We start from the raw sequence: 13949 nt of genomic DNA, 5'->3' as shown, positions 1-13949 counted from the left end.
TCGACAGCACGGTCCACAGACAACGACAAACACACAAAGAATCACGACTCGACCAAAGACAACACAAAGGACACGATGACAACTCGGAGTCGCACATTTCCATAGCACGAGAGATAGATAGAGATAGATAGATAAATAGACCGGCATGAAGGCACGGCACAGGCATAAATAGATAGAGATAAATCATGTATCGACAAGTGTAGATAGATGGATATAGACGATAACTAACAAGTATATACAAAGATACAAGAATGAAGGGCAAGGGTTTTGCCGACGTCACGGAGGGCGTCAACTCAGTTCAAGGTTCGACCTTGGTGTGCCGAGGATAGGCGTAGATCAGCTGCAAGCCTGCTGCTGGCCGGCTGTGGCTCGCTGCGGCTGGCCGGAATGTGCAGCAGGCATCGGGAAGGCGTCACATCTTCGGCAAAGGCACAACGAGGCCACTGTTTCCCTGCACAGTGGATGAATTACGGCACGAAGGTCGGTCTCAGTCGGAACGTGATAGAATGGGGAGCAGGGTAGAAGCTTGGTTCTTGGTGGCTCACCGATGGTTTGGCTTGGCGAAGGCATGGACAGGAGCTTGATGCGGTGACCGTCGCGAGGACAGGGACGCGTCGGGGCTCGACGTCGTGCTCGGGGTCGCGATCACCATGGCCGGCGCTGACGCGGTGACCATCGCGATGTCCTGGCGTGGCCGTGGTGGAGTGGTTCGATGGAGCACCGGGTGGCGTCGAGGCCGCAGGGTCGGAGCAGGGCGAGGACGGGGCCATGGACGCCGGACGGGGTCGCGGCGCTTGGTCGCCGCAGCGATGTCGTGGTTGCCGCGCTGCTGCCGGTGTGGTGACCGCAGCGAGCACGTGGCTAAGGGCTCGGGCGACGTCGCAGTTCGCGGACAGAGGTGCTTGACGCGGTGGCGAGCGCGCGTTCCCGGCCATGGCGGAGTCTACGTGTCGAGACGGGCGCTCAGGCTTGGCGTAGTCGGCTTCGCGTTGAGGACGAGGTGCTGCCGCTGCTCGGGGCTCGACGCAGCACGGTCGGGGCGAGGACGAGGCGAGCACAACATCGACGAGGGGAGATGGTGGGGGCGCTGCTTGACGTTGCAGCCGCAACGGTGGTGCTTGGTGACACTGGCAGCACGGCGTCGCAGAGGTCGCGGCAGGGATCGTGGAGACGAGGACGTCGCGGTGGGGCACGGCCACCGGGGTGCATGGCGTCGAGGTTGCGGGTGCGACTCGGCGGTGGTCGTCGTGGTCGCGAGTCCGTGCGTCGTCGCGGCGGACGGGGCCGAGTCGGTGTCGTAGAGTGGCCGCAGCGACTCCCGCGGTGGCGAGGCAGAGGCTCAGCATGGTTGCAGTTCGCGGACAGAGCAGCGTCCGCGGCAAGCTCGGAGCCGCGCTCGGCTTGGCGTCGCGGCGGCTCGACCGGGGCTCGGCGGCGCGGGATGGAGCTCCGGGTCGTGGTCGAGGCGAGGGCGAGGGCGAGGCGTGTTGCGGCCACGACGTGCGGACGACGGCGTCGCGGGGTCGGGGCTCGGCGCGGCGAGATGACGAGGATGGCGGCGCCGTGGCGAGCGGGGCAAGGCGGCTCCCGTTTTATAGGGCACGCGAGGGCTAGGGTTCGGGATGGACGGCGGTGATCCTCGGCTTCTGTGCCAGGACGCGTGGCGGGCATCGGCACGGGCGCCGAGGTGGAGGGGCAGGTGCGGGCGCGGCTCTGCTGCTGGGGAGGCGATGGCGGCAGCCTGGGAGAGACAGGGGGCGCGCCTAGGGTTGGCAAGGGAGGGGTGCCGGCTGGGCCTCGGGCCGGTGGCGCCCTTGTGCACATGGGCCGAACAGGGAGGGGGGGTGGAGAGCAGGCTGGGCCGGATGCGGGAGGCGGGCTGCGCAAGGGTGCTGGGCCGAGGGAGTGCTAGCACGAGCTGGGCTGGGAGAGAGGAGCTAGGGCGATTGGGCCAAATGGGAGTAGAGATGGTTTTCCCCATTTTTGATTTACTGTACAAGAGAGGGAATCGAAGGGATTTGTCGGAGATTCAATTAGATACTGAAACGAATTCGGAAGAATATATATATATATATATATATATATATATATGAGAGATTCAAGAAGAGGTTTAAAGGGATTCAAGAGAGGAACCAAGGAGGTGGGAGAGATCACGAAGGATTGGAAAGGTGTTGCTACGCATTCAAGATGGATTTATCAGTGGAGATTTAGAATAAGATCAAAGAGGGAGAGGGTTTGAAAAGGAAATTTTGGGAATAGCTCAAAAAGGATCCAAAGGTATTTGAGACGTACTCCAACGATAAGGTTGAGAAGGGATTCGCTTAGTCTTTGAGATAGGCTCAACGAAGATTTGGGAAGACTTTGCTATGGATTTGTGCACTCCAAAAGAAACTCAAAATCTCAAACCAGACCCAACTCAAGACGACTCATGAACAAGGCACTTGCCTACAAGCAATTCTATATGTATGCGACATTTTGTTAGCGGGTTAGGATCGAGTTAGTCCTAAAAACTATATGATTCACACGATTACAGAAAAAATTTTAAAAAGCTCATATTTTTTTTATTTTCGTAAAAATTTGGGATGTTACAAGTCTATAAAAGTTTGGGCCCGTGAACCTTTTACTGAAATTTTGATCCTGATCGCAATGCAAAGCAGAAAGGGGTTTATGCTTGTTTAGTTCCAAAAAAAACTTTGCCAAAAATTTTAGATTTCTTGTCACATCGAATCTTACAGCATATGTATGTAGTATTAAATATAAACAAAAACAAAAACTAATTACACAGTTTTATTTATGAGATGAATCTTTTGAGTCTAGTTAGTCTATAATTGGACAATATTTTATAAAATAAAAACAAAAATGTTATAGTATCCGAAATCTTAAAATTTTGCCACCCAAAAACAAAAAAAGTTTTCAAGATTTCTCGTCACATCAAATCTTGCGGTACATGCATGAAGCATTAAATATAGACGAAAACAAAAACTAATTACACAGTTTAGTTGTAAATTGCTATACGAATCTTTTGATTCTAGTTAATTCATGATTGAATAATATTTGTCATAAACAAACAAGTGCTACAGTAGCAAAATCAAAAAGTTTTCACATCTAAACAAGGGGTAAACAAGGCCTCGCTGAGAAATTTTGAACAAAAGAAAAGAAAAGTAAAGTAAGAGTATGTTTGGTATAGCTTACAACAGCTTCATGAGTTGTTGTGAGCTGTTTTTTTTTTGCTAAACACTTGTTTTCAAAACAGCTTCATGAGTGAAGCTGTTTTTTTCCTCTCTCACAAAAACATGAGTGGGATGAAGCTGAAAAAAGTAGCTTATTGCAGCTCTATTCTTCATTTTTTTCTTCCATCTATGTAAAAGTAGTTGGTGAAGCTATTTTACCAAACACTTTTTCTAAAATAATTTAGCTTCATTTAGAGCATCTCTAAGAGATTAGCTAAAAACATTAGTCAAATTTACTGATTTAGCTACTCTCTAAAATAGATTTGACAAAAAAATATTAGAGTACTCCAACAGACTGTGTAAAAGGATGGCTAGTGAGGTAGGCTATTCAAAAGTAGAGAGCGAATAAGGTGGGATGAAGAGCTACTAAATTTGAAGAGTCATTTACAGAGTCTGTTAGAGACGTTTTTCCTTCAACAATAGCTAAATTATTTTTTAGAAAATGATTTAGCTAATCTCTTAGAGATGCTCTTAGAAAGTTACTCATAAAGCTATTTTATAAAAAAACAGCTTTACTATAAAAGTTGAGCTGTCAAAAAAAAAAAAAAAAGCCTAACTTCAATCAGTTCGATCCAGCGAAGCCCTCGCTCCCCTCGCTCCGCCTCCACCCTGTCTTCGCCGCCCACTCCACCTCTCCCACTCCTACCGGCGCCGCCGCCGCCGCCGCAATCCACCTCCGTCCGCCTCGATCCATGACCTTATGAGATGTGCGGCGGCGGTACGCTCCCTCTTCCCACTACCCCACCCCGCTCCCGCCGGCGCCGCCCCTATCCACACCTCCGCCCCTCACCTTGCCGCCGAGCTCGAAGCCGGCGACGCCCTCCACTCGCTCCTCTCCACGCTCCCGCCGTCGCTCCCTTCATTCTTCCCTTGCCTCTCCCTCCTCTCGCGCCGACTCACCCCGCACTCCGTCGCCGACGCCCTCCTCTGCGCCGCGCTCCCGCCCGCGTCCCGCCTCCGCCTCTTCCTCTTCTCCGCGCTCACCCCGCGCCTCCGCTCCCCGCTCCTACACTCCCGCGCCGTCGTCCCCATCCTCCTTGCCACCGACGCGGATGCCGCCATGTACGACGCCATCGCCGACGCCCAGGCCGCCGGCCTCCAACCCCCCGCTGCCGCATTCGAGGCGCTCATATTCGCCCACGCCTCCGCCGGCCGGCACCACGAGGCGGTCGATGCCTTCTCCCGGATGGAGGGCGAGTTCGGGTGCCGCCCCACCACCTTCGTCTACAACGCCGTCCTCAGGGTCCTCGTCGCCAGCGGTGGTGTCGTTCCCCTTGCCCTGGCGCTCTATAACAGGATGGTCGCCGCTGGCTGCCTGCCCAACAGGGCCACGTACAATGTGCTCATGGATGGCCTCTGCAAGCGGGGAACAGCCGTGGATGCACTTAAGCTGTTTGACGAAATGCTCCAGAGAGGTATCACTCCCAACGTCAAGACACACACCATCTTACTATCGTCGATGTGCAATGCCGGACAGCTGAAGGAAGCTGAGAACCTGCTGAATTCCATGGAAGACAAAGGGTGTCCGCCTGATGAAGTCACATACAATGCATTCCTTAGTGGGTTATGCAAGGCAGGCAGAGTTGACGAGGCCATTGAGCGGCTTGAGGCACTCCGTCGTACTGGGACCTTTGTACTTGGCTTGAAGGGGTACAGTTGCTTGATTGATGGTTTGTTCCTGGCAGGTCGGTATGAAGAGGGATTCCAGTGTTACATGGAAGTGTTGGAGCAAGCTGATTTCTCACCGGACATTGTTCTGTACACTATAATGATCCGTGGGTGTGCAGAGGCTGGAAGAATCGATGATGCCTTTGCGTTCTTCGATGAGATGAAAGAGAAACGCTTTACTCCTGATACCTTCTGCTACAACACGCTGCTGAAGGCCCTCTGTGATTCCGGTGATCTGGATGGAGCTCGCTCGTTAATGTCAGAGATGGCGCAGAATAATGTGGTACTAGACACCAATACACATACTATCATGATACATGGGTTGTGCAAGAAACAGCTTGTAGATGAGGCAATGCAGGTTTTTGATGGGATGGTGGAAGTTGGTTGCCATCCAACTGTTATGACATATAACGTGCTCATCGATGGACTCTACCGGGCACACAGGCTTGAGGAAGCCCGGATGCTTTTCTATAAGATGGAGGTCGGAAATAACCCTTCCTTGTTCCTTCGGTTAACACTTGGTGCAAACCAGGTGAAGGACAGTGAGAGCCTGCAAAAGCTGGTTGACAGTATGTGCCAGTCTGGGCAGGTGCTTAAAGCATACAAGCTTCTTCGAGGTATAATGGACAGTGGTGTTGTTCCTGATGTTGTCACGTATAACACATTGCTAAATGGACTGTGTAAAGTGAGGAATCTTGATGGAGCACTGAGGCTCTTCAGAGAGCTCCAAGTCAAGGGATTCTCTCTTGATGAGATCACTTATGGGACTCTTATCGATAGCCTCTTGAGGGCACACAGATATAATGATGCCATGACATTGTTCCAGGACATATTACACATTGGTGGCACCCCTAGTCTGTCAATCTACAATAGCATAATGAGATCGCTTTGTAGGATGAACAAATTGTCACAAGCAATCAACTTCTGGTTTGATCACCTGCTCAAAAAGTACAATCTCTCAGCCCAAGATGAAGTAATTGCTAGTGCCCGAAAAAAGTTTGAAGAGGGTTCCCTGGATGAAGCAGTTAGGGAGCTAATCAAGATTGATCAAGAATATGGTTCGGTAAACTCATGTCCTTACACCATTTGGCTCATAGGCCTCATTCAAGCAAGGAGAATAGATGATGCCCTCAAGATTTTTCATATACTTGAGGAGTCTGGCATTGATATCACACCAGCTTGCTGTGCTCATCTTAGCAAATACCTGTGTTGGGAAAAAAATCTAGATTCAGCAGTTGATGTTATGCTCTATACATTGAATAAACGATTCATTATGTCAAGACATGTAGGCAACCGGTTACTTAGTAGTCTTTGTATCCGTCACAGGAGGAAGGACGCACAGGCCCTTGCATGGCGAATGCATCTTGTAGGATATGATATGGATGCATATCTTCGTGAGTCTACAAAAGGTTTGTTATACAATAAATAGAAATGTCAGTAGGGTTTGTAGGACTACAGAGCTTGCTCTCGAGAGGGCTGCTGATATTTTGAACATTTTCTCTGTACCAATTTGTTCTAGGTAACCCCAAAGTAGGGTTTGATTCACTGAGTTCTTAGCTCTTGTAGTGGATTTTATAACCCACTGATTCAGTTGTAACTTCAATAATGAGGCAAGCATATTGATATCCTGCAACATATTATTACACTCTCCGAGCTTCTATGCAATTAAAGTTGGGAAATTTCCATCCATACCACCACTTGAGGCTCCCCTTTTTATTAATACCACCAAGCTAGTCAATTGCGTGTGAGCTATTGTCCTACATGTCATTCACACATGCTGATGGTATATATGAAAAGTGCACCTCAAGTGGTGGTACAAATGAAAGTATTCCATTAAAGCTCATTATGCAGTTGCTTGGTTGAGGCTGAAACATTTCGGCACTGTCACTAATCTTACCTTTTCTCATCTATAAGCGAAGAATGTGGTGCACCCTTCATGCATTAACACTGTTTGTACTAATAGTTAAGCTATCTTAAGTTCTCATGATTTTTTTTTTTTGCTGGTGTTGTTACTACCTTTTTTTTTCTTTCGCTTTATAGATTAGTCTGCTTTTGTCAAACTGGTTAATTCACAGATTGATTATATTCAATATACAAGATTTTTCATGACATAACTGTGTGATACATGAGCAGTGTATTTTTCTTGCATATCTTGTCTGAACTGAAAAGGGGTTGCTTATCTATTTCTGATTCCTTCATGGTTGACATAATCCAGTTTCGTGATCTTTGTTCGAGTTTCTGAGGTGAAATTTAATTCAAACTTTTTATTGGTGCCTAGAATTCTGCCAACATATTGCTATGAAGACCTACATGGTATTATTTCTGTTAGAAAAATCTACAGTCATGTTATTTGTGAATGTCTGCTAAATATAAACTTTTGATGTACTCCGAGTAGGATTTAGAAGTCGTTTAAGAGAGCGACACGGTCTCTAAAACGCAACTTTGACCTCTTATTTTTATAAAAGTATTTAAGAAAAAAAATTATGTGTATACATTTATGAAAGTATTTTTCTAGACAAATCTATTCATATAATTTTTATATTTACTCAACAATTTAAAAGTTATAGATGATTTATATTCCTGTTTCACCCAAACCTTGTACAAAACGACTTTTAAATCCTATATAGAGGGAGTATTTATCTTCATGGAGACTTAGGATGAGATCTCTCATCTATCAATCTTTGAACAGTAAAAAAATGGCATGCTAGCATCAAGATTGAATTGAAATCTTTAATGGTGAATTTGATGTGTCCACTACTTCCCTGTACAAGTATCTTTTTACATATTGAACTGTAGGTTCACCGAAGCAAGAGGACTAATTGAAATCTTAGGCAAAGACTTATAGAAATGGCTTAGGTTAATATTCATTTGTGCTTCTGTCCTTTGTAGATGAAAGTGGCTGAATGGCACATGTAGGGAGTTCACTAATCATTCAAGTCCAAACAGTTGTTGCTTGTTAAAGTATTACCAACTTTGTCGTCCTGTTGACTGTGGCTGACCGGTAATTTTGATTTATAACCAAGCCTCTGCTTGTGGCTTCTAGAAACCTGCATGTAGTCTCAATATGTTCTGTGTTAATTCTTGTATGTATATCTCTATGTTGTTCCAGTGAATAGTTTCTGAAGTAATGGCAGCAATCACTTCAGTAACAGCTGAAGGGATTAGCTCCTGAACTTTAGTAATCAGTAGTCAACCTGTACGCAAGAGAATCCATTAACTTGTAAACTAAATAAAAGATAAATAAGATGTTTTAACCATCTGTCTAACCAAATTTCAAGACAATGTTTTTTTTTACACCAAAGGCACAGCTGCTTATATTGAAAGCAAGGAGTTTTGCTGGGGTTGCCAGCTTACAAAGGAAGCGAAAGTTCAGTAACAAACCAAGAAATTTAAACCTCTCTACCTCACAGAAAGTTAACTAGAAGACTAATAAAACCAAAAGATAACTAGAAGACATTAAACTTCGCACAGCAAATGCCTCTTGGGGTTTATTAATAGCGTCTTTATCAGCTGTTGATCCTTCACCTTGAGCATTTTCTTCCACTTCAGGAAACCCAAAGCCATGTAAGCAATAGATTTGGGAGTTTTGATCAAATTGTTATTAAACACCCAATCATTTCTAGTCTTCCACACACTCCAAACTATACTAACATAAAGATTCACACTCTTAGACCTCTCAACATCTCCAACATTCGTCATCAGCCCGTTTGTTTGAGCTTATCAGCCAAATCTGTCAACCATTCAGTAGTGTTTTTCTCTCACAACAAATCAGCGAACACTCTCACAACAAATCAACAAACATTACTTCTTGAAAGTTAGTCAAAGAAATGGGTCTCTGAACCCATCTTGGAATAACCTGGACCCAAACCGAGATAATTTGAGTTACATGGTAGTTAAAGAAGAGATGACCTGATGTTTCAAGTTTTCCACAGAATTTGTAATTGTTCGCTGATCTGAAAAGTCATGGCTGAAAATACTGTTCGCTGGCTTATAAGAGAAACGAATGGAGTGGACCTGTTAACACTGGATTTTGGCATGTTTAAGGAGATGACAAGTGGGCCAGTGCACTGTGGTTTCACGGAAAGGCCGGTGTTTTGAGTATTTCGGCAAATATCTATGCGGTCGGCTAATTCCTGGAGATTCGGCAAGCGCCTATGCAATCAGTTATCCTGGGAAAGACAGTTTCGTTTAGGAAGCGACAAATACGGCAAGTGGACACCGATCCGAGAGGGGGAGATCACGATACTTAAGTCAATAGAGGTTCCGAGGAGGATTGAAACTAAAGATGTCTAGGTTTCCTTTATTGTTTAGTCGTAGTCTTGTAGGATTTGTGTTACGATCAGGGTATAAATATGAGCTCTTGGTTATTGTAAAATTGTTCACAACCAAATCAATTCAATCGGCCCCGTGCCAACTTCGAGTCTTTGTCGTGTCGTCGAGTTCTTCGAGAGGAACCATCGATCCGTCGACCCCCGTAAGTCTGAACAACCTTGTTATCATGTCTAGTATCATGCGGTGGATTTAGACGTTGATACAAGTAGTCTTGCTTGTCATAATGATCGTGCGGCAGGTCTTTGCTTGATAATCAAGAAATCTTCGCTTATGCTTTGTTCATTACGAGTAGATACCGTGCCGCAGGCGTTTGCTTGATATGCTTAGCAAAGTGAGATAGTTATCGGCTCTATTAGACTTGGCAAGATCTAATAAATTCATCAAGTTATCATGTGTTGTGTGTTTTTAAATACTTTATATATTTGCAACACCTTTTTGCCCAATCTAGGTCGGTAAGGTTCGGCTCCATATTTTTATAAATCTATTTATGCTCTAATGGTTTTTGCTTTCATGCCATCATTATGAATAGACCATATGCTTATAATAGCTGAACTAAACTAATCTAGATTGCCACGTGTTGCGGGTTCATGCATGTCGAATACGTTTAAATTTAGATAAAGCTAAGTGTCGTGCGGCGGATATAAGCTTTTGATCAATTTAATCGTGTTTGTTTACATGTTCCTTCTCCATGGTCCCAGTTCGGCTAGATTGCCGAGTTTGGTTATTATTTAATTCATAATTAATCATAACTTGTTCAAATATATTTTCCATGCACATGCATTCGACAATCAATATTTTATTTTCATTACATTTGTTTCAGCCGAATGATCTACAAAGCTGTTGGCAGACAACTTTTATAGCTGTATGTCATCGTAAGTGGCTTCAGGGGCATATATATGGAACTGTCTGGTCTCACCCGACATGTTTCAGTTTTGTATCTAATAAATTTTATCCCTTGTTAGTTGCAGGTCAAACTGACTAGCATGTTTCTGGATTTTGAAACACCCGGGCACCCGATTGAAGCCACGCTTTTGTGTCAACATACTTTTTGGCACGCCCGGTGGGACAACATAGTTCAAAATGCCTGAATTCGACAACGCTCAAGTTCTAGGTGTAACCATGGACGAGCTGCCAGAAAACATGAAGGAGATGGTTCAGCAAGCATGTGATCAGTTTCAACATAAATGCTTGATGTCCTTTTCCAAGAACAAAAGCAACAGAGTTTTCCAGAAACAGTCGTTACCAAGGGTTCTCCTTCCACACCAGACTGATTACAGTGAAGAGGAAGACGCCCGGAGGATGGCTGAGTTGGTTTACAAGGCCATGGGAGACACTATGACAAATCATCATTCAGCTTTCTTGAATACTTTTCACGCAATTATGGTTAACCCTTTAGATCCAACGGCCGACAAATATTTCGAGGAAGCTGTTGGCCCAATGCAGGGACCAACGTTGTTCCATGTACCGACGCATCAAGAAAAGACTGTTGGGGGTAGTGGAGCACCTAGTGCAAACAAAGGTGGGCCGGAGCCTCATGAGGAACAACAGCCTCCCACAACCTATGGCCAGCTCGCATTCGGTACAACAGGAAACGTCCCGCAATCGGCTTTTAGAGTGTCTCCAGTAGCAAACAGGTTGCAAAAGAATATGTATGGAGATGGGTATTAGGAATTTGCCAATTATAGTGTTGTAGATGCTATTCGAAATCCAGGATATAGAAATTCAGTAGGATTGCCTTTTGAAGGGCAAGCACGTAGGGTCCCAAACTCAAATATTGATCTTATCATGCAAAGGATGGTGGACATGAGGCAAAATTAGTTTGGCTTGAAACCAAAGAACCAGTCTTATGCATACAAGTCTCCTTATCCAGAGTGGTATAACCGAGTGGCGCTTCCTCCAAGGGTGAAGCCCCCACTGATTTAACCAAGTTTTCTGGCCAAGATGACACTAGCACCATAGAGCACATTAATCGGGATTTGATGCAGCTAGGAGAGGCATCTGCAGATGAAGCTTGGAGGATTCGGTATTTTCCATTGTCGCTGTCAGGGCCAGCTTTCACATGGTTTACATCCTTGCCAGCAAACTCCATTGGAACATGGGCAGAATTAGAACAGAAGTTCCATTCATACTTTTTCATGGGTACTAATTGTTGACGGTCCTTAAGTATCAAATATAATTAACAAATAAATAGAGAAAAGGATCCAAATGCAACCGACACCCAGACTTAGGGTTTTATCTGACAGAATTCCACGAGTTTTGGTGTTTGTCTATTTCTGCAGGGGGTTATCAGGAATTATGGAATAAAGGCCCACATGTCGGGTTTACATAGAGATATTAACGTGCCGCACAATTATCCAACATCTAGAAGAGTCCAGAAGCCACGGGAACGAACGGGAGGCCGATCGGGCCCGGGGGCAGGGCGCCCGCCCTGGTCTGAGGGCCAATCAGGTTCAACTTCGCGGATCATGCTCCACCGACCTAAAGGATCAAGGAAAACCGTGCGATTAATGTCGGTTTGATCCGACGACCCACATTCATTTGGAAGGACTATATAAGCAGACCCCCTGGCCCCTGGAGGAGAGGACCTCTATCTCTCTGAAACCCTAATTCATTATTCATCTCGGGAGAAGAAGCCTCTGATCAAGCCCTAGAGCCACCACATCAATATATCTCTAGTTTAGCATAGCTACATAGGATTAGAACTAGAAGGAGTCAATTTTAGATTGGTTTCCGAATCTGTCAAGAGGATTCTTGGTAATTCCTCTATTGTTCTTCAATTGTTCATCTTTGTTCTTCTATATTATGAATATGACTTTGTTCTACTTCAATATATTGATTATGACTTTGCTCTACTTGTTTATATTTGCAATTATATTGTTCTTAGTTTATCATAGTTATATGCTTGGCTTAGTTAGGTTGGAATTATATACATGTTTAGGATCGTATAGCGTTTATCCATGTGTACAGTGGGTAAATCATAAGTATTGTGTAGGCGTGGTGCCTATACCGTATTTATCTGCGATTGTACCCTATATGCCACATCGCGGGGTAGTTCGTGGTAGTGACAGCTCCATTGATTCTTATATAGTCCCCCTCTCGTGTATAGGGCTGGTAGAGCAACATTATTACAGGGGAGTGATGGCTATGTTTCTCATCTTCCTTGATAATATCACTATGCATGGGCGTAGTCCTGTGTCGCAATGATTGCCAAATATAATTGCACGAACTATGATATACTAGACTTTATAGTTAAGAATAACTTAGGAAATATTCTTGTAGTTCGTCCTAATTCCATGCTAATGACTTGCTAGAATATCTATTGAGGTGCTTATCATTATTATATGTGGCTAAGTTATGCTGATCAGATTAATTATCTTTGTCACCATTCATACTTTATCTATCTTTTATGTGACATTTATCCCTGTATGAAAGAGATAGATAAATGCTCTCAATTATACATGCAATGATAGATACTCAATCTTATATTCCATTCCATAATCAACATTGATGTTTAGTAATCCCTTCCCAGTGGTAAAAATATAAATAACGATACCTGGAATACTTCCCGGTTAAAATGCTACATCGGTATTAATCTGTGCGCTTGCAGATCTTATTTATTATTTATTTAGAAGAGCAATTGCATATTTCAATACCGTGTCTCTCATGTCATGCTGGGGATGACAACTTGGCTTAAGTGGCATGAGGGATAGGTTTGGCATTTTTAGCACCGTTATCAGAATTAAAAAACTAAGTCTACTTTTGGTAGTGACGTTAAAATGCCCAACAAGCATTTTTGTCGCCGTTGCCGGGGAAGGTTGATTACTAATCAGGAATGAATATGGAATTTCGAGTCATCATTCGCATCACTAATATGATTGAGATTATCAATTCTCTCATACAGTTTTACCCCGTTATTTTTCTATTTTATTTTATGCAGGGTAATATATGAATAGAAGACACCTTCCAGGAAATTTTGTTGACAATCCCGAAGCGTTATTCAAAAAAACAAGAGCCAAGCTCAAGAAGAGACCATCAATACTTCAGCACGAAGCTTCATCCAATCAAGAGGATCACCGAAGTTTCACCTGGAACTTGTCTTCAGAGTTCGAAGTCATGGCGAACAAATCGATCCGTGAGTTCTCAGCTCCCACTACGGACAACATCCGCACTGGACCTGCTGCAGAGATCGATGGCAACTTTGAGCTCAAGCCTGAACTTATCAACATGGTGCAATCCAACCAGTTCTGTGGGAAGGCACACGAAGATGCTAGTGCTCATCTCCAACACTTCCTGGAGATTTGCAGCACATTCACCATATCAGGAGTCCCAAGAGATGCTATACTATTTTGCCTCATCCCATTCTCACTGTTGGGGAGAGCGAAGCAGTGGTTCTACGCTACAAAGGAGAAGAATACTACGTGGGCACTCTGCTTCACGAACTTTCTGGCTAAGTTCTTTCCCATAGGCAAGACCAATGCTCTCCGTGGGAAAATTACAAGTTTTCAGCAACAACATGATGAATCCATTCCAAAATCATGGGAGCGCTTCCAAGACTACATCCTAGAATATCCCCATCATGGAATGGAGAGCTGGCTACTGATGCAGACGTTTTATCATGGGCTCAGCAATAGTGCCCGAGAGACCATGGATGCTGCAGTTGGAGGAGCATTCCTATCACTCACCATACCACAAGCCACAGCTCTTGTGGAGAAGATGGCG

At 44.9% G+C, this 13949-nt stretch overlaps 2 protein-coding genes across 2 annotated transcripts; one reads left to right on the top strand and one right to left on the bottom strand.

Moving 5' to 3' along the window:
- Window positions 468–1346, bottom strand: LOC110432650 (translation initiation factor IF-2-like). Its single transcript, XM_021453426.1, has one exon. It carries the CDS (start codon window positions 1344–1346, stop codon window positions 468–470), a length of 879 nt encoding a protein of 292 aa, XP_021309101.1.
- Window positions 3776–6568, top strand: LOC8062596 (pentatricopeptide repeat-containing protein At1g79540). Its single transcript, XM_002461994.2, has one exon. It carries the CDS (start codon window positions 3931–3933, stop codon window positions 6325–6327), a length of 2397 nt encoding a protein of 798 aa, XP_002462039.1. The 5' UTR covers window positions 3776–3930; the 3' UTR covers window positions 6328–6568.

This window comes from Sorghum bicolor, chromosome 2 (assembly GCF_000003195.3).
Source record: "Sorghum bicolor cultivar BTx623 chromosome 2, Sorghum_bicolor_NCBIv3, whole genome shotgun sequence".
NCBI lineage: Eukaryota > Viridiplantae > Streptophyta > Magnoliopsida > Poales > Poaceae > Sorghum > Sorghum bicolor.
Note: the sequence above shows the minus strand (reverse complement) of the source record. Positions and strands in the feature narration are given on the sequence as shown.